The following is a 21320-nucleotide window of genomic DNA, read 5'->3' on the forward strand; positions in this document are numbered from 1 at the left end:
GAAAAAACAGCACAAAACACTCATAACTATGACCCTCATTCGAAATAGACACCTGCACCGGGAGGAAAAGGAAAAGGCGCACGAAAGTGGCGGGCAGATGAAGACAAAACGCGGCATAAAAATACTTTTACGTTTTGCAATCTACAAAGGTTTGCACTTTGAGAATCAACTTGTGAGAACTGTGACTAATGTTCATGTGTGTGGGGAAAAAGTGTATAAAGTGCGTGGCGAGGGGCTAGTTATTCTGACAACCCCTGCTGCAATAAAACAGGGACCACTGTATATACTTTCTCTATGATTATTGTATTCAACCTGTTAACAGTTAATATTGTCTTGATAGAACCAACTGATTCTGCTGCAGAGCATCCCCTGTTGCTTCTTCTGGCTCCCCAGTCCCTGAGCTCCTGCTGCTGCACCCACAGGTATGTACAGCAAGCACTGATAGCTTTTTACTCTGTGTGGGATTGCCTTGTGATCACCTTTACTAAATATCTACAACTAATCTGATTATATCCTGTTTTGTTTTTTCAATGTTGAAATTAAAATCTAGTAGCAGCCTTCTCATTTCTTTGTGTTTTGTGCTGTGTTTTACACGCCCAGAGAGGAGGACAGCGCGAGGCAGATGAGGGACGGGTCCCAGGACGGTCCATCGGCGGTGGAGCTGGCCATCCTGGAGTCCCTGAAGAGGCCACGCCAGTCTGCAATGGAGCATTTCCTCCTCAGCCTTGTTCCTGCTCTGGAGAGCAGCTGGGTCTTTTTTTTTTTTATTCCTGTCTCTCTGTAAATAGTTATATTTTATATATTTACGTTTAATGTTTTTCTCTGTGAGAATTTTAATATTATTTCAAATAAATTTTTATAATGACTAATGTCTCAGTTCTACTACACAGCAAATGTTGGCACACGACTTGACACATGTAGAATTTATTTCATATTACACTAATGACAGAATATACTAATACAGTGGGATGCAAAGGTTTGGGCAACCTTGTTAATAGCCATTATTTTCCTGTATAAATGGTTAGTTGTTACAATAAAAAATGTCAGTTAAATATATCATACAGGAGACACACACAGTGATATTTGAGAAGTGAAAAGAAGTTTACTGGATTTACAAAAAGTGTGCAATAATTGTTTAAACAAAATCAAGCAGGAGCATAAATTTGGGCACCACAAAAAAGAAATGAAATAAATATTTAGTGTATATCAATGTGTGTCTCTCCTATGTGATATATGGGGGCCTTTGTCTGGACGTGCTTCCCATCCAGAGCTCCACAGCAGAGAGGAAAGTTCCAGCACTCCTGGAATCCTCTCTGTGATGGACCGCCAGTCTCCAGGTGAAGGCACAGCCATGAAGTCGCCCACTAGACAGTCCCAGATGGCCGTCGCTACCTGGGGGTGATCTGGCACACCGTGGACACACCGACTCTGAAACTGAACGCGATGGTCCTGAAGGAGTCCCCGTGGCAAGGAACCTGGACAAAAGTGTTCAAAATTAGTATTATGTGTACTGCAGTTACAAAATACATTATTCAAATTCCAAAATACTTTTGTGATGTCAGATTTAAATTACAAAACATAAATCTTACATAAAACATTTTCTAATTATAAGGATAATTACATAATATATATTAGATATAATATAAAACAGTCAGTTGTGTTTTGTTTTAACTTTACCATATCATAATTTGATTGGTAGCAACTTTTACCACTACAGTGAGCCAATCACTCATAATTCCTAAACATGTAAATCAGGCAGGAATGAAGTAAGACATTAATAGAAATAAAGAGTTGTATGTTGACATGTAGCCCTTTCCTTGCTTAAATCATTAATATTTTTGAAAAATTAATCTGTGATAAGACATAGCTTATCAAGATAGAACCATATAACTAAAGATGAACCAAACTGTTCACAATTTTATCTACCTCTCAGTTTAAAGAAAGGCTGGTGACCCCTGTTATAGAGTCTGACAGCTGCGAGGATTACATACAAATATTCATCTATACCAGAATTAAACCAGGTGTAAATAAGGAGTGAGTATCACTACAAAGATTAACCCACAGTGGCCCTTGTACCAGTTTGATATCAGCAAACACAGAGAGCATACACTGATAGACACCACAGCCATGCTATCAGTGCAAACACTGATAACAGCATAAATTGAATTAAATCGGGACTTGATGAGACCTTTCAAGCATCACTAGAAATATTATAAACAGTCGTCTCCATACCACAGTTTGCTATCAGTAAACACCGACGGCATTCATTGATAGCATAGCACATCCATGTTAGCAGTGTATAAACGATAGTTTAGCATATTAGCACAGGTATCAATAAAGGACTACCGTATTAAACACTTTTACTAACCGCAGGCAGATGGACAGGCGCTCTGCAGGTGGGATTGAGCGCCTGTAGTTGGTGTCTAGGCGGGCGATGCTTGGACCAACGCGGGACAGCAGGTCCTCAAACTGGGCGAGGGAAAGACAGCGATATCGCTGAAATCGGCTGTCATCCAGGCGCAGCTCCTGGAGCAAGTGGTGAAACTCACCAAACTGCTCACCCGTCTGGAGGACTTGATGGACCCAGGTACGGCGAGGACGTCCTTAACGCCGCTGCTCTGCTCTCCACAGTAAATAGAAACGCTAGCTCGACAGCTGCCGTCTAGCAAAGATACTGTCTGGCACAACTTCCTCCCACATCCCTCCCACATTTCCGGTTCACGCGTCAAAAATATGCAATTTTGACGCGCGATGGATTTTTCTTGGACACGCGTTCGAGGTGCGAATGTGCACGCGTCAAATTAGGGGCGTTTGGGGCGTTTTCGCTCGCGCCTATCGCGTTCGGTGTGAACACACCGTTACACCTCCACTCCACTGCGTCTCAGCCACCATCGCTCTGGCAGCAACGGCACTAGAGAGCCGGAGAGATGGAACAAACCATTTTGGGGGGGTATCTATACTTTTGTTGTTAAAATGTTACGTCTCAACCAAGTACTGTATGTTTAGTATAAAAAACAGCAATTATTGTCAAAAAAAAAAGTAAGAAATATTTGGGGGTGCTTTGATTCATTTTGGGGGTGCTGAAGCACCCCCAAAAATGGGCTAAAATCGCCCCTGGATCTGACAAACATACCTGAAACATATGTCTTATTAGTGATAAGTCATTTTGATCAGGAAAGAGCATTCTTGTCACAGGGTAAAAGCTGCAATTTTTAGTTTAGCTTTAATTAACTATAAAAACCTTGCATCACAGTTATGTACACATCATTTATGCTTAAAAAGGACTTAATTGATTATAGAGTAGGACCAATAACACAGTCTTGAAAAACTGTTAACTGAAAAACAGGTTATTTCTTTATTTTATATGTAAACCTTTCGTTAATCTAGTTTACTAAAGTCTATTAGAGCAAATATATTAGACATTGAAAAAAAGCGATCGTCTGCCAAAAAAGGGATTTCCGGTATTTGCCAAAAAGTGACTACCCGTGTTTAAACTGCTGTACATGACTTGTTGGCCTATAATAAGTGAAACATGTCAAAAGTAATCGTCATGGATGATATCGACTCATCTTGAGCAACAAACAACATTCCCGTCACAAGGTAGAATTTTAGAAGTTACTCTTATATATACTTTAACATATTTTTTTTTTAAAAACCCCACACACATAGAAACTGGAAATCAGTTTTTGGCAGACCAACACTTTTTGGTACAACACCGGGCCTTTAAGGCTTGTATTAGGCATGCGCGGTAAGCGCACGCGAGTCCGGTCGCCATAACAACGGTTTGTTTCTATGTGATGTGATAGGACCTTATTAGAAGACAGAATGAAACTCAAGCGATTTCTCCTCAGATATTATCCGCCAGGTAATACAAGTTATGTTTGTAGTCCTATCTAAAATGTTGCTTCTCATGGAGGTCATATGACTGTGCTTAACCTTCATATTAAATCGTTATGGCCTCAAGTTTGTCTGACATTAGCTAGTTAGCTAACGCTTTTCAAACTCAAATCGGGAGAAGGGTTAGATAGATTGTCATTATAAGACATAACAGGTTAAGTTAAGTAGAACACAGGTGTTGTAATGTAAACCACTCTTTAATTCTTTTATTTTTCTTTTTTTTTATGCTGTCAGGTATAGTCCTTGAATACGAGAAAGGAGGATTTCTGAGGACCAAATCAATAGATCTTTTGGATTTGACTCCAGAGTGCGTGAGTTGTATCTGTTAGGATCTGTGTGTGTGTGTGTGTGTGTGTGTGTTTGTGATCTCAGCACTGAAGATAATGTCAATAACCAAACTGTTACAACCTACGGTTACATTACCACTAAAAAACGACTTTCTGCAGCCTAAAACCCAATTTAAAAACACTTTGTAACCATGTTGCATTTATTATGAAGTTGGACTGTGGAGGAGTTGTAATTCCTTAATGTGGCACTGCATTAGACTAGACATTTCTTTTAAATGATCCATTTACTTTGGGAATAATCATTAATCATTTCAGCTCTTACTGGCAGTCACAAGGGTGTAAATCTAACAACACAGGGAGTGATATTTTCACACATATTAAACATACTTTGGTGAAATTGTAGAGCAAATGTAATCTTTGTTAAGCTGTATTTGTTATCCTAAACCCCTTTTCTGTTTCCATTTTCTTTCCTTTTTCTGTTCCTAATGTCTTGGTTGTTTGTTTTGTTTGTTTGGTTTTTTTTAATACATTTTTTCTCTCTTTTGCCATCAAGCTACCTAAAATTACAAAAAGACTTATCACATGTTATGTTTTAATATTGTAGAACAAATCCAGATGAGTTGGTGGAAGAAATCAGACAATCAGAGCCTCTGGTCACAAATGCTCAGACTGATCAGGTCAAACAGCTGGTTATTCGACTTCAGAAGAAGCAGACCCAGCAGGACCATCACAGGTTCTGTTTCTCCAAGGTCAGACACAAGACAACAGTAAATAAATCAACATGTAGACATGACGCTTACAAGGAACGTAATTCCTGCTGGTGAAGACATTTATCTATTTCCATCACATTGTTGAAAGTTATTTGGTGCTCCTTGTAACCTTGATTTTAATGAAAGCATGGTTTTATGAACTAAAGTCTATTTTGTCTGTGAAACATGGCACACGTGTTGCTTATTGAGTTATGATATTAATGCTTTTATTCCACACAGACTGTTGGAACAGTAACATTTTTGCAGCATGAATAAACGGGCACAATCCATTAGCTTAGCAGATGCTATTTACATATGTGGAGTTTGATTTGTGAAATTAGCAGTCAGTGTTTTAGAGAGGCACTAGAGAGCAGCAGTGATCGGGTTACTAAGTCGCTAGTGCTTCATGTGCATGTATTAGGGGAGTTAAATGGCAGTCAGGGTTAGTTGCATTGCTGGAGATCAGAGGTTATTGAATTTATTTTGCCTGCATCTAAAAATTGGGAGATCTTTCTGTTCTTAATGAGAGCAGAAAATTATTCCACCAGTGGTGGGCCAGGAGGAAGAAGCCTTCTCATTACATTATAGTCAAATGAATTATACATACAGAAGTTACATGGGTAATTTTAAAGATGAATGTAGTCAATAACTACTGTATATTGCATTGGAAATTGGAATTTTCAGACCAGTTTCAATGTCCCTTTTTTTGCAGGAGCTCAAGGCACACATACTGCCACTGACAAATGTTGCCTTTGATAAATCTGGGTCAAGGTGAGTTTTTAACACTGAGTAACCTGCCAATTTATTGTTTAGGAGAAATTACAGTTTGTGCAATTCCCCCTTTTCTCTCACACTGCAGGTTTATAACTGGGAGTTACGACAGGACATGTAGAGTCTGGGACACAGCCTCAGGCACAGAGCTGCACGTGCTAGAGGGTCACAGAAACGTGGTGTATGCAATTGCATTCAACAACCCTTATGGGTAATGAGCTGTTTCAGGAAAACTTTTAGAACACGGGAGCTCTGCGTTGCTCAATTTAAGATTCACATAAGTGTTTCATCTTAAAAATGAATGTTTCCTTGCTTTATTTTCTCTTTATTAAACTTAGAGACAAGATTGTGACTGGCTCTTTTGATAAGACCTGCAAACTGTGGTGTGCCGAGACTGGCAAATGTTTTCATACTTATCGGGGACACACGGGAGAAATAGTATGTATAAATATTTGTTTTAAATGAATTTCATTTGTGTTAGTTTTTGGTTGATTGCTGATTCATATTCTAAACACAAATCAGTATTTAAGCTACGTGAGCATTTAAACTACAAGGTTCTACTATGGTATTGTGTTTAGTACTTTAACAGGACCTATTATTTTAATTACTGTCTACATTCTTATTCTTGGACTCATAGTAGCTTTGCATGATTTACAAGTAATCTTCATTTATCTAAGACTGAGCCTTGGGCAGCTTGTTTCATATTTTACTCCCATTAAGTCCATCTGCACTCTAAATGAACTTTTTTTCTGATTGGCTGTGATTGACACACAAACAAGAGGTTGGGTTGGGCTGCTGTAAGCATATGCCTGAGATGACCATATTCAGTAAATTGCCATATAGAGCCAAGAATAGAAACAACTGTTTTAAATTGAGAGTTTAGAGCAGTTCATATGCCATATGATATTCAGCTTTGCTACAGAATACAATACAATACAACCTAAGTAAAAAAATTTTGTAGGTGTGTCTTGCATTCAACCCCCAGAGTACGCTGGTGGCCACAAGCAGTATGGACACCACTGCCAAGCTGTGGGATGTGGAGAGTGGGGAGGAAGTGGCCACACTGACTGTGAGATACCTTTTCTTCAAACTCTGTCCAATTGCTTTTCTTGCTCTTCTTATCCTGGTGTTGTGACCCACATTCATTCATTAATGATGATTCATTAACTTTTTAGTCACTTGTGAAAGTGACATGAATGCTGTCAAGTGCTGTTGATGACCAACATTTTTAGCAGTTCTTACATTCACAAATGATCTGATAGGAATGTGACTAACTCTTTAAGAAGGCACTGATAGCCCTCTCTAAGGGGAGTAGTGAGACCTCTTTAATGTGCAGACTGCACGTGGGTTCATAGTGTGACTTGCTGAATCTGTCTCAGCAAGGAGCAACTGTCTGCCCCTCTCAATTCACTTAGCTTCTCACACCATGAAGAATCAGTCATGCAGTCAACTGAGTGTAGATTCTTTAATCTATGTTCTTTTTTTTTTTTAGTTAACTTCAATTTTATAAATCTACCGGTAAGGCTAACCTGTGTATTTATGTTAACAAATTCAGGAGACTATAATGTGGGGGGCTCACACTAGCTATGACACCATTTAGTTGCCAGACTGCACACGCCTTTGAAAACATTAAACATTATGCACAAAATACCTCAAATGAGCCCTAAAAAGTAAAATAAATGAGGGACAGGTGATTAAAGTGGGTGCAAGCCACCACTTATGGATTGGACCACACTTACCTTCAAACTCATTCTGATCTTAAATACACACTTCTAAAGTTTGGTGGCTGTACTTTGCACGGTTGGGACAAATCCGTCCAAGGACAGTAAGACATAAACACCTGCCAAAGTACTTAAAGCTGCCTTTGATGTAGTTTCTTCTAGGACAACAGCCCCATTTTTCTGCAGGGACACACACACACACACACACACACACACACAAGGTGAAAATAATCAGCTGTATAAGCCACACTGTTGTGGTTGGTAAATGTTTGCATTTTATGATGCACTTTTTCATCCATAATGTGAGTGGCTGTGAGGGAGAAACGAAATAAGACAGTGAGAGATAATGCCATCTCTTATATTCTTTTCAGGGTCACACCGCAGAGGTCCTCTCGCTGTGCTTTAACACAGTGGGCAGTCAACTTGTCACCGGTTCCTTCGACCACACAGTCGCTATATGGGATGTTGCTTCAGGAAGGTCAGAAGTTATCAATATTATGCATCGATTTGTGCGTGTGTCATCATTTATACTTCACAGAGAATGTAACACTTATCGATTCTGCCTTACAAAGCTGTGAGACTGATTAATTGCTGTTCATTCCCTTGTTTTTTCCCCTAGACGGGTCCACACGCTCATTGGTCACATGGGAGAAATAAGCAATGTTCAGTTTAACTGGGATTGCTCCTTGATTGTTACTGGTTCCATGGATAAAACCTGCAAAGTAAGCTATCATTAACCCCAGATAACTTTTTTTTTGTTGCCAAAATCTCTTGTGAGAGGCTGAAAACATGTCTGTTTGTATTTACCATCTCGGGTGTTTGAGATGGATGTCTCGTAGCATTTGTATTTGCTCGCTTCAATTTCCCACTCTCTCACAAACTCCTGTCTCTAAGGTCTATGGAGAAAAATTAAATCCTAATTCCTTAATTACACCAAGATGAGTCACGCTCACAAGTGAGAATTATCCACCTCGCTGCGTTCCTCTGAGGGAGATGGCCATAATAAAGCCACTTTAGAGTTTAATGCTACATTCACACATGCATACTTCATGAGTTTGGTGCTTCCACGAATGCATGCTCCAGTTATGTAATTTGCTCCTTTGTGCATGTATAATTCTGTGTTTTTTGACATGTGTAAATGTGTTCACAGGTTTGGGAGACTGTCAGTGGGAAGTGTGTTGCCACCCTCACTGGACACAAAGAAGAGGTGTTGGATGTGTGTTTTGATTTAAGTGGTCAACTCATTGCTACTGCCTCAGCTGATGGTGAGACAACACTTCAGTTAAAAGATTACATTACGAGTAAAACTGTACTAGCACGGTATTACAAACGTACCCTAAATATACTACTTGTGCAGAATTTAAGATTGCATCCATTTCTGCAAATACCTAAGCTTTATTGGTTGTATAAATTTGGATTTTCCATAACAAAAGCAACATTTTTATAAGTTTGTAAGCTGTGCCTGTGTGCTCAGAACTCTCTCTCTTCCTGAAACTCTCAGGGACAGCAAGAGTGTTCAGTACAGCAACACATCAGTGTCTTGCAACCTTAGAAGGCCACGATGGCGATATCTCCAAGGTAAGTTGATGAACCCAAACTTTCTATTCTAAAAGAACAATTTATGTTATGTTTTTTTGTCATCTATTTATCTGTAATTAAATGAAAAAGCATAACTGTGTTGCTCAAGCACTCTTCTCAACTTTGAGTATTAACTATTATTTTAACTTGTAAAGTGTAACCCTGCCCCTTGGTACACCTTACTAATATCAGGTTGTTGCTGTTGACAAAGCTGGGTTAAAGTGAGCTTAGGCATGTTTTGGCATTTTAATTGATGCTTCATTGTTACTAAGGATGCCGAAGTTTGCCATACCCCATACCATTATACCACCGGCAGCCTGAACCTTTGATTCAGGGGTCAGGCTGCTTTCATGTTGTTTTCACCAAATTCTGACTCTACCGTCTGAACGTTGCAGCAGAAATAAGATAAGATAAGATGACCTTTATTAGTCCCACATGTGGGAAATTTGTTTTGTCACAGCAGGAAGTGGACAGTGCAAAAGTTATGAAGCAAAAATTAGAATACAATAAGAATAAATACAGTACACAACTGTACAGAATAGAATAAAATAAAATAAAATAAAATACTATATACAGTAGAATAAAATAGAATAAAATATACAATAGGATAAAAATAGAATACAAATGCTATATACAACTGAGTAAAAATACAACGATGCCAGAAAAGATTATTGCACTTAGTGTTATTGCACATGTGTGGGTGTGTGTGTTTGATCAGTTAAAGTCTTTGTTGTGGAGTCTGACAGCAGTGGGGAGGAAAGACCTGTGAAATCTCTCCGTCCCACACTGTGGGTGCCGCAGCCTGCCACTGAAGGAGCTGCTCAGTGCTGTCACAGTCTCCTGCATGGGGTGGGAGATGTTGTCCAACAGGGATGACAGCTTAGCCACCATTCTCCTGTCACTCACCACCTCCACTGGGTCCAGAGGGCATCCTAGAACAGAGCTGGCCCTTCGGATCAGCCTGTTCAGTCTCTTTCTGTCCCCAGCAGAGATGCTGCTGCCCCAGCAGACCGCACCATAAAAGATGGCAGAGGTCACCACAGAGTCATAGAAGGTCTTCAGGAGTGGGCCCTCCACTCCAAACGACCTGAGTCTTCACAGCAGGTACAGCCTGCTCTGCCCTTTCCTGTAGAGGGCGTCTGAATTATGACTCCAGTCCAGTTTGTTGTTCAGATGAACACCAAGGTACCTGTAGCTGTCCACAGCCTCAATATCCATACCTTGGATGTTCAGTGGTCGCAGTGGAGGATGTTTGTGCCTGCGGAAGTCTACCACCAGCTCCTTGGTTTTACTGGCGTTGATCTGGAGGTAGTTCAGCTGGCACCAGTCCACAAAGTCTTGAGTCAGTCCTCTGTACTCCTTGTCGTCCCCATCAGTGATGAGGCCGACTATTGCAGAGTCATCAGAGAACTTCTGCAGGAAGCACTGGGTGGAGTTGTGGGAGAAGTCTGCAGTGTAGATGGTGAAGAGGAACGGAGCCAGAACCGCTCCCTGTGGGGCCCCGCATTGCAGAGACGACCCTGTCCGACACACAGCCCTGAGTTCTCACATACTGTGGTCGGTCGGTGAGGTAGTCCAAAATCCAGGTAGTGAGGTGATGGTCCACTCCAGAGTTCTCCAGCTTGTCCTTCAGAACCGAGGGAAGAATAGTGTTGAAGGCACTGGAGAAATCAAAGAACATGATTCTCACAGTGCTTCCAGCAGTCTCCAGGTGAGCGAGGGAACGATGTAGGAGGTGAATTGAGACTCATCACCATGCAATATTTTTCCAATCTTCTGTTGTCCAATTTTACTGAGTGCCTTTGAATTGTAGCCTCAATTTCCTGTTCTTAGCTGACAGGAGTGGCTCACAGTGTGGCCTTCTGCAGCTGTATTGACGTCTTGTGTGTTCAGATATGCTCTTCTACATATTTTGGTTCTAAGGAATGGTTGTTTGAGTTACTGTTGCCTTCTTGTCAGCTTGAAGGAGTCTGGTCATTCTCCTCTGATCTCTTACATCAACAAAGTATTTTCACCCAGAGAACTGTCGATCACTGGATATTTTCTCTTTTTTAGGCCACCCTATGGTTGTAGGTACATTTCAGTAGACAGTGGTTACACCGGCCCATCTGACACCAACAAACATTCCACGCTCAGCGACACTAAAACCACCTTTCTTCCTAATTCTGATTCTCAATTTGAGGTCTTTTCAACCATGTCTATGTGCCTAATGCGTGCCTAAATGCACTGCTGTGATGCCGTGTGATTGGGCGATTACTTATTTGTAGCTATTAATGAGAGTAGCTATTATAGTTAAAGAGCACAGATGTGAGACTGATATGTTTTTAAAGTTACTGATTTCATAGCAAACTTTTACCAATTTGTGAGTCTTATGTTTGAAACCATTCAGAAAATGATCTCAGTATTCGTGTGGCAAATGTAGTAATAAAAATAAGAACAAACTATTAAGTATTCTATAACCAGGGCCACAACCACAACTTTGTGCATGCGTCATGCAGCTAGCAGCTGTGAATAAACTTGTGATTTTTGTGTAATATTGACTCAGACCACAGTTTTCCTCGCCAGTGCTTTAAACAGGTCATTTTTTAAAATTACCTAGTTAACATGTGACAGAGTGTGATGCTGAAATGGTGGGACAGAACTCGAAGCTTCAGGATGTTTTGAGTTATCGCCAGAAATCGGTGAGCACGGTTCTAACCCTGATTAACATGGCCTGCTAGTAGTAACGCAAGCACATACACGCGAATACTCTGGCATGGGGCACTGCTGTCTGACCCTGCACTGACCTTGTTCTTTATTTGGAACGATATCACCCATTTAATATTTGTCAAGTGCGATGCTCTGCACGAGTGTGGGTTTTCCACAGGTTGTGGCTCAGAGGGCTTCTCTGTATGCATTTACTAAAACACATTAGACAGCCAGTAATAAATAGGCTGGATGGAAGATGATTCCAAGGGATTATGACACTAATCTCTCCCTAACAGGACACCAGTCATCCTCCTGTCCATGCTTCTTAACCATTTTCTTCCCCATGTTTTTCTCCTTCTATTTCAGTATCTCACTCAGTAAGCTTTTAATTTTATTTTTATTACATCTCAGTCGCTCCTATAGTAAATTCACTTTGTTACCCTTTTGTTCGTGAATAATAATATATTATAAATGATGGAATGCTAATTAAATGACTAGTTCTAAAGGTCTAAAGATATTTTTTTCTTTGTGGAAGATGGTATAGATCAGCAGTCCCCAACCGTGGACCGGTTTATGTCCGACAGAATTTTCACGGAACGGCCTTTAAGGTGTCGCGGATAAATACAACAAAATAAAACCAGAAGATTTATCCATAACACACAGGAGAAGACCCAGGGAATGAGAAATGAGAAAAACGATGAAAAAATAACGATAAAAACCAATAAAAATCCTGAAAACCATAACTTTCACACTCAAGCCTCAACTCTCGCGGCGCGGTACCAAACGACTCATGGACCCGGGACGTTGGGGACCGCTGGTATAGATAGCTTCTCGTAACAGGAAATGTGTTTTCAAACTAAGCATTAAGAGGAAACTTTCCTATTCTGGACGTTCCATTTGCTTTATTCTTGCCCTTAATTCAAATCAAAATGACAACCTAATGGAAAAAATCAGTGTTTGATTAAATTTGTAGAGCCCATTTACAGCAAGCTCCAAACTTTCACTGAAAAAATCCATATGGTGTAGGAAGTAGCGTTTTTGCAGGTCCTTGTTGAAATGTGTTTTAGAATGAACTTTTACCTTAAAGTTAGCCTCTACAGCTAACCAACAAAAATGGTTCTCTTAGTTTTGAGTCATTCTTAAGATACAAACAAGATGTGATTGGTTAGGCCAATGTAACCTCGTGACCATGCAAGAGAGACGATATTGAGTAATGGCAGATTAAACTAATGCTTTAGCCTAGTTAATCCTTCCTCCATTTTTTATATACAGTTATATAAAAAAGAAAGTTCACTTGCTTTCAGTCTGGTAAAAATAATCTCAGATTAACAAGAACACATGACGTATTACATGGTGTCATTATTTATTTAGCACAGCGGTGTCCAAACCCAGGCCTCAAGGGCCGGTGTCCTGCAGGTTTTAGATGTGTCCTTGATCCAACACAGCTGAGTTAAATGGCTAAATGACCTCTTCAACATGTCTTGAAGTTCTCCAGAGGCCTGGGAATGAACTAATCATTTGATTCAGGTGTGTAGACTCAGGGTGAGATCTAAAACCTGCAGGACACCGGCCCTCGAGGCCTGGAGTTGGCCAAGCCTGATTTAACATAAAACTAAGCCAAATGTAAAAGAAGTGTGTGAAACGCTAAGAACACCCTTGTTGCTTCCATAGGGGTTAAGAGGACAAGTAACTGCTAACTGCTGCAAATCAAATGCATTTATTGATCATCAGCATCAGTTAGCATGCTAAATGTTAAAGTTCATAACAGCATAAAGAGAAAAAGACTGAACAAGTGTGGCTTGTTTGGGAGGGTGCCTGGAGAAAGCGTGTTCTCTCTAAAAAGAACCACATGACACCTGCAGCAATATCCTTTGAACAGACGAGACCACAGTGGAGATGTTTGTCCACAACGCAGTGTTTGTGAGGATATTTCCAAAACTGCGAAATAGAAAATGTATATCGACACAAACACCTCATACAAACTGTCAAGCACAGCGGTGGAAGGGTTATTGGTTTAGTCTTAGTTTGCAGCTGCAGGTCCTGGGCAGCTTGGAGTCACTGAGGTGCCCGTGACGTTTTCTGTATACCAAAATATTCTAGAGCCAAATACCAGGCTTGGATTAAATTATGTCATGAAGCGGGACAGTGATTCTAAACAGACCAGCAAATCTACAACAGAATGGCTGAAAAGGTAAAGAGTCAGGGTGTTGCAATTGCCCGGTTTAAGTCGAGAACTCAAACTGATTAAAATGCTGTGACTGGAGCTTAAGAGAGCTGTACACATGAATGAATGCCCACAAACCTAAGTGATCAGTTTAGCTACTTAGTATTTTTATTATTGAGGTATTGGTTCTATTGCTAGTTAGCTAACATAAACTAATGTAAGGCAGCAACCAACAAAACAACCCTGTGACGTCTTGTTCTGTACTGGCACAACATTTGACCTTAAAAACACTTATTTCTTAAATCCAGCTTCTCACACAGTGACATTAGACCAGCGCCCCACGATGTAATTTAGCCTTTCTGCACATACTGTTTCATGTCCACTTTAATATGCAGTATGCAACTGAGACACTCATCAGCCTTGTTTATTTTTTATCTCATTCCTGTACTCTTTTTGATCTTTTTCTCTTCGCTGTCCATTTTAATACATCAACCTTCCATTTTGGCACCTGTCATAGCTTCCACCCACACACACACCCCACCCACACCTCAGTCTTCTATCCTTGCCAGCTTCTTCTCTAGACAGTTTCCATTTCCTGTCTGGGGGTCTCTCGTTGGCGCTGAGTTTAGAATTTTAATAAAAAACATACTTTACTTTCATGGCCATCTAGGGCCAACTTCATTTAATCATCCCTTCCTTTACCTCACTGTTAGGATATAAAACCACTCAGGGAATGATAAACCCAGACTATAATACAATCAGTTTCAGCCATGATTTTCATAACGCTCCTCTATCATCTCAGAGTAGTTCCACTGGTGCCTTTATCCTCCTTAAGCATCTTAAGTTGAATGACCTCAATGGAGTAATGCTACTGATATGGTAAAATTAGTCTAGACTCACCCATTTCCACCCCTCATGTCATTTCCACTTTCTCTGGCATAATCTCTTATTCAGCAACTTTGTTGCAAATGTAGCACACCCCTCTGAAAAAGGCTAACTGTCCTGGCTCTGCCTCTCTTGGTAGATCTGTTTCAGCCCTCAGGGCACCAGAGTCCTGACTGCCAGCTCAGACAAGACCGCTCGGCTGTGGGATGCTCACTCTGGAGTCTGCTTACAAGTCCTGGAGGGGCACACAGACGAGATCTTTTCCTGTGTCTTCAACTACGAGGGCGACACGATCATTACAGGTACATAGAATCGACACAGAAAACACACATAAACCCCATCTGACCACCGTACACTGATAAAATGTAGCTGTAGGAGGCGAATATACTCTTCATCACAAGCAGTCACAAATGCTTAATTGCAGTTTTTAGATGAAAAGTGTGCCGCTGTGTCCTTCTGTGCAGCTATCCATTTGTATTTGTGCTTCCCTGCAGGCAGCAAGGATAACACATGCCGGATCTGGTACTGAACATTACCCCAACCTACCAGAGGCTCAGGAGGGCATTTACATGAACACAACAATCAAATTGTGTTTGCCAAATATCGTCCACTTTGTGTCTGCTCAATTGTGGACTACTGTAAAAGAAAAACACACACACAAAAAATCACAAACTCCTGCTCAGTTTGGTCTTTGACTTCTGTGTGAAGTTAATGTGGTCCTAGAAATCAACAGAAGCTTGGAATCTCTGCTCAGATGTCATCGGAAGGAGTCAAATTCTTCAATTTCAAAAACTGCTCATGTTTTGTTCAAGCAATAATTGACATTATAGGAAATAGATGGATTAACTGTACATCATATAGTACCATGCAAAAGTCTTGAGCCACCACTTATTTGTATTTTGCTATGAAAATAGGAAACTAAGTGATGATTCCTGGAAGTGTGAAAATAAAGTATAGAAGCAAAAACAGTTTGTACAATTCTAATAATTTTAGAAGTCAATATTTAAATTCGCTTTGTTATCATTTCTTCAAGTAGTTGTCTTTAAATTGCCTCAGACTTTATGACACACTGCACACTGTGCTGAGAAAGGACACGTTTTCGGTTAATAGCTCTTTGTGAATGACGTTGTTGGCACAAACGTACTTTTTTATTTCTGTCAAACTGTGCAATTCTTGGCATCTTTGATGGATTCAATTAAAGAAATGGAAACAAATGAGTGGTTTTGCAAAAGGCTGCTGCTAACAAAGTGCCTGTAGGTACAATTTAAAATGAGTTCTTTCGTGAGATGTCTGTTATGTGTAGCCACATAAAATCCATTAAATTAGATGCTGTTTTTAAACTTATTATTTATAGGTCACTGTTAAGTGGCTTAATGTACAAAAACATCTGAAAATGTTCAGATATAAGGACTGAACTGAAAATAAGTGAAAAAGCAGCCAATGTCTAAAGAAAAGCTTAAAAAGAACTTCAGAAAGTCTTAAAAACTTTTTCTCAAGAGTAAAGACTTAGTAAAGTCTGGGTTATTGATAGGAAAAAAAAAAAGAAAAAGAAATGAGGGGTGGCTTTAGACTTCTGCTAAGTATTGTTTTGTAACTAGCTACATAACTTGTGTCATACCCCAACAACAGCAATTGTAAACATTTTTCCATCTACCTCCTAAAAACATTTTGTTGGCGCATGCACAGAAATCTGTGACAAGCTTATTTATGGTTTTCAGGTAACTTCACATCGTTATGGGAGCGCCAACCTGATGAGAAATTCCTTTGCTTCCCACCACTATTTTTTGCTATACAACATGCTGAATGAGTGTGTGACTCTGTTCACAGTGACACACAAATCACACAGCAGTGCTTGCAAAGACCCTTCCATACCAGTGCAACGTAAAAATCACATACATTCCTCCTTGTCCACACTAAGGTTGTTAGTCAAGTAATTTAAACTGACGTTGGAAAAAAGCTCTGATTAGATTTATGTCATGTTACATTGTGTACACCCAACTAACATATCACTAACCTGTCAACTACTGCTCCACAGTGTTGACTGTAGTGACCCTGAAACCTCTAAATACTGTTGGGTAGCTGCCTACCATTAGTTAATTAGCACTCACCTTTGACAATAAAGAATTTCTTGTTCTTCATCACTCAAACTGCAGATTTATTGTCCGACCCAGACTGAAAATACATTGACTATCCTTTTGTAGTCTGTGTGACTGAAATTCTCTGTATTGACATATGGATTTTAAATCTCCCAAACATAATGTTTGATCAGATATCTTCTTTTGAGAGCTCATCAAAAAGCTGGTGGTTTGAAACTGATGGAAAATTGGCAGGCAGCTCTATAAAGTGTCCATCTTAGCTGGCATGTTAGAACAGTGTTTTTCTCGCCAAGTCCCCGCATTATCACACTTAAAAACTATGACGTTTGGGAATTCTCAAATTGCTCCTTTAAAGCTCTGTATTGAAATACAGTCTTATGAATTTTTAATGATAGGAAGATGTAGATTAAGCTATAAAACCTTTATTTCTTATAGATTTGTGCTAGACTCAGCTACACTACATGAATAGACGTATAGGGCCACAGTACTAAATCTCTAAATTCAAGTGTCTTAGGTGTATAAAATCAAGCACCGAGCCACGCAGTCTGCCTTTACATTTGTGAGAAAATGTCTCATTCTAAAGAGCTCATTCAATTCAAATGTGGGACTGTAATAGGACACCACCACTGCAACAGTCAGCCAATATATTTTGTTCCCACTACCTTCTCTTTCCCCTCACCCCGAACCAGTCACAGCAGATGGCTGCCACTCCTTGAGCCTGGTTCGGTCTACCAAAGGTTTCTTCCTGTTAAAAGGGAGTTTTTTTCCCCCACTGTTGCAGAGAGCTTGCTTACAGGGGTTGTGTGTTTCTTGGGGTTTCTAATATTGCAGGAGACTGCTGTTTTGAATTGGCGTTATACACAGACTCCTCTCACACACAAGTCTCTTTTATATTACACAGACGTCTTATAATTACAACTGCAGTATCAGGCCTATTAACACCTACACAATTTCGACAAATTTAAGTTAACCCTCCAAGGGATAAACTCCAAGTTTTTTATTGTCAATTCCCCAGTATCAGGTCCAACCTGTCTCTGGTCTAATCTCTAAAATCCCTAACTCAATTTAAAAGCGTCCAACGCCCAAGCTCCAAGCTTTGCTAACCAAAAAAGTGCAAACCACCGTCCCGGACGGTAAACTGACCCAGTCAGTAGCTATTTTGGAGCGTCGTTGTTCTCCACACTTGCCAAGTGAACTATCCCTCCCAGAGGAAAATGACGAGCGTCCCCGTCAAATTGGAAGCGTCACCTTCCGACAATGCACTTCTAAGCAGTCCAACTGCCGTTCTACAAAAATTTACCTTAATTTAAAACAACCATCACAACTTCACATGAAGTATATGACCGAAGCCGGTCCAACCATCTTGCCAATCGGGACTCTATCCCTTAAACATGACCAATTACCTATTATACTAAATTCTGTTAGCAGTCCAACTGCTTTAAATTCTCTTAGCAGTCCATCTGCTTTCTCTTTACTCAGTACTGTCACTTACAACATTCCATTATCATTACTTCAACTTCAACTTCTCATGAGATTTTCACCAAAATCAAAACAGACATTTACCAGTAATTTCAGTGAGTAGACTTTAATTTTCAATGTCCAATTTGGCACAATTTGGAATAATTCAACAGGTAGTGCCTTACCTTTGAATAAGCCGGCTTATGTCCACTCACTTCGACCACTGACTCGTGTCTGCCCGTTCGAGCACCTCGGACCCTCTCGGTCTCAATCTCCAACTCTCTCCCCCCTCAACCACCGGCCAATGCACCAAATGTTAAGGGTCCGAAATTGAGGACGAGAGTAAAACAACGATGGTCCAGAAGAGGTCGGTCAAACAATTGATTTTAATGAATACACGCAGCGTGGGGAGATGTAAACTGCAGAACATCAGTTGTAAACCTCCACCCAAAAATACACTTCAGATTGCTTTTATAACATCAGGGTATTATAACGCCCCCTCTTGCGTTTACAAGCACATAATTTGCATCTTAAGAACATTCAAGAGATAAATGCAGACACAGAAGTTCCCCTTTCTGGCATCCTCTTCCGAATATGGTGATGATCTCAGGCTTTTGAGGTCCCCATGGACTTGTCCTCCTTCCGTCACCTGTTGTCAAGTAAACTCTAGTGCAATATGTTGCTGAATACACTGAGGCCTTTGCTCAGCTACTATTTTACTGTAACAATATACTCAGCATATAAGCATTTAAGATTATAGATTTAACTCAATGATTTAAAGTGGTTATAACTGCACCTGTAATAAACATGTTAATATGTGATTATGATAACACCTGTAATACAAATTATAACATAATGCCAACAGCTTCAATAAATGCTTTGATGAAATGATAATTAATGCAATGATAAAGATGATGGTTATGTAAAATAATCCCTGTAATTCTACAAGTTGTATACAACTGTGATGTATACAGCACTATTCCTGAACGCAAACTACAATAATAAACCTATCAGTATGGTTGTGTTTAGTTGTTTTAATTCTCTCTTTTTTGGGAAACCGTTATATGGAATGCAACAGTGTGCATAAATGCACCCCTGAATATTGAGATGATATTTTCCCTGGTATTTTACAAATGACACAACACTTGCTCGTATTTCACATCACAGAAATTTATTGATGTCAAAAGATAAATACATTCATTTCTACTGTGACCAAGTTTACAGCTGTGTCATGTGCTTTTCCCCCCGCAATGCTGTTGTAACACAAGATTACCACTAAGTAGAGAAATATACTGACCAAATCCACATACAAATTCAACATTACAAACCTTACTCTGTCTTTTTAGACATAGCAAAAGCTAAAAGAGCGGTCCACTACTCCAAGGTGCAGCAGTTCAAAATCTACAGTATATACAGTACAGCTATCCAAAATAATCCCTTCTTAAGTAACATGAATAAAATATCATACGTACTGAGTTTCAAAGTCACAACAGAGGTGGTACGTTAGCCAATGGACACAACAAAAATCTGGACGTTTTGCTTACATTAAGTAAATGTGCACTTCAATGTGACCATCAGAAGAAAGTGTCAGGGCTTTTTTGGGCTTAGATTTAAAGAGCCTCTTTTAAAAGTAGTTTTAATACAAAAGGTTTGAGCATGTTGAGCTGCGGGAAGGCTATAACCTGATTTTCCTACAGTATGTCCTATAGGTGCCTTTCTCTGAGTGAATAAATAAATAAAATCATGATTCGACTGTGTGAATCTGGAAATATATATTTTCTATATAATCTGGAGCAGTTAGAACCTGCTGACTATGATCACTGGAGGGCTCATTCATTCCTAACAGGAACGTCCAACCCGTGTACCTACAGTTTGCCGTGTGTTTGCGTGCATGTCACTAGAGAGGTAACTCTGGAAACAAGAACATGCTCTCGTTAAAGGGAGATCGGTCCAACTGGACAAGGGTGAGAGGTATGAATTTCTCAAGTATGCTGATTGCGTCGTGCTTTCAGCTCTCAGTAGGAGACACTTGGTGTGATGAGACAATACACGCGCAAACAGGAACATGTTACAAATGTGAGCGAATGAGTGAGCTTGTATTGTTACTGTTTGCGATTTGAGGCGACAAGTGTCCTAAAGTGTCTCCAGAAGCCAATCGAACAGGCTTGACTGGAGAGACTTGCCTGCCTCTTCCGCTTTCTCATGCAGTTTACAGAACTGAACCACAGCGCCAAACAAGTCTGCAATCCTCCACGCCTTCTGAGACATCAGGTGGACCACCCTCAGGAACTGGGACAAAAAAAAAAAAAACAAGGTGGTACAGTTTGATGAGCTTTTGATTTATTTTTTTCCACAGTTAAATCAGGTAAGAAAATGACCAGAACAAAAAGCAAAAACAATACATCAGTAACATGATCTGCTTATGAATTTCTTATTTGACAAGCCAGCAGCTTTGCCTACCTTTGCAACTCTCTTCTCTTTGGACTTCCTGAAGTAGAGAGCAGGAAGGCCCAGCTCCGAGGCAGCGATCCACTGTAGAGCCACTCTCAGCTCCAGGTCTATGCACTCTGGCTCGAGGTCACAGTTTACCACCAACAGCTCCCTGATGCTTCCATCGCCTGCTGTTTTTGCTGAACTGCTCTCTAACAGATCAAATATAATATGGCATAACGTAGTACGAGTCAGCACTGAATAACACCTTGATGATAGCTTTACTGTCCTCACTAACAAAGCAGTGTTGGGGCGCACAGACAACTCAGCCTGTTCTAAACTCGCTGGAACATCAAAAGAAAATGCATGTAGTCACACAACGTGTTCAGCTCTCCTGGGCTCAGTTTTGCTTCATCTTTAAACAATGATGATCTTTGAGATGAGACACTTCTGGAACAATGGACTTTTTAAGATTTTATGAATTATTTTTATATATATCTATATCTCTATCTCTATATATATAAATATAAAAATCAGCTTTACTCAAGCAGATTTAATTTTTGAGGCTTAATCACAGCACTCTGCCTTAAATCCCT

The 21320-nt window shown here is 40.0% G+C and overlaps 2 protein-coding genes across 6 annotated transcripts in view; one reads left to right on the forward strand and one right to left on the reverse strand.

The window, feature by feature from the left end:
• The first annotated feature begins 3729 nt into the window (after nt 1-3729).
• daw1 (dynein assembly factor with WDR repeat domains 1) lies at nt 3730-15706 on the forward strand. 2 transcript variants are annotated; one of them, XM_031752750.2, is made up of 13 exons: nt 3730-3865; nt 4132-4204; nt 4789-4933; nt 5646-5704; nt 5793-5915; nt 6043-6142; nt 6666-6773; nt 7797-7903; nt 8045-8147; nt 8576-8690; nt 8927-9003; nt 14880-15042; nt 15235-15706. In XM_031752750.2, the coding sequence occupies exons 1-13, from the start codon at nt 3826-3828 to the stop codon at nt 15267-15269; spliced, it is 1248 nt and encodes a 415-aa protein (XP_031608610.1). In that variant the 5' UTR covers nt 3730-3825; the 3' UTR covers nt 15270-15706. The 2 variants fall into 2 exon arrangements, with proteins under 2 accessions (XP_031608610.1, XP_031608612.1); XM_031752752.2 differs by having other exon boundaries at nt 6690-6773.
• A 3737-nt stretch (nt 15707-19443) lies between these two features.
• The window catches only part of LOC116330330 (SPHK1 interactor, AKAP domain containing), a 55566-nt gene continuing 53689 nt past the window's right edge, over nt 19444-21320 (reverse strand). For all 4 annotated transcript variants that reach the window (XM_039598257.1, XM_039598255.1, XM_039598258.1 and 1 more), the window contains 2 exons: nt 20755-20936; nt 19444-20583 (listed from right to left, as the gene is read on the reverse strand). In XM_039598257.1, the coding sequence (XP_039454191.1) occupies nt 20428-20583; nt 20755-20936 (338 nt within the window). In that variant the 3' untranslated portion in view covers nt 19444-20427. The remainder of the gene's footprint in view (nt 20584-20754; nt 20937-21320) is intronic.

The sequence above is a fragment of the Oreochromis aureus genome, linkage group 14 (genome assembly GCF_013358895.1).
Source record: "Oreochromis aureus strain Israel breed Guangdong linkage group 14, ZZ_aureus, whole genome shotgun sequence".
Taxonomy (NCBI): domain Eukaryota; kingdom Metazoa; phylum Chordata; class Actinopteri; order Cichliformes; family Cichlidae; genus Oreochromis; species Oreochromis aureus.

What these genes read in the sequence shown, in the direction of transcription:
- daw1 (XM_031752750.2), top strand. Translation starts at nt 3,826, where the DNA reads ATGAAACTCAAGCGATTTCTCCTCAGATATTATCCGCCAG. An exon ending in CCATGGATAAAACCTGCAAA is followed by an intron (nt 8,148 to 8,575) that starts GTAAGCTATCAT and finishes ATGTGTTCACAG; the next exon opens with GTTTGGGAGACTGTCAGTGG. An exon ending in GGGCGACACGATCATTACAG is followed by an intron (nt 15,043 to 15,234) that starts GTACATAGAATC and finishes GCTTCCCTGCAG; the next exon opens with GCAGCAAGGATAACACATGC.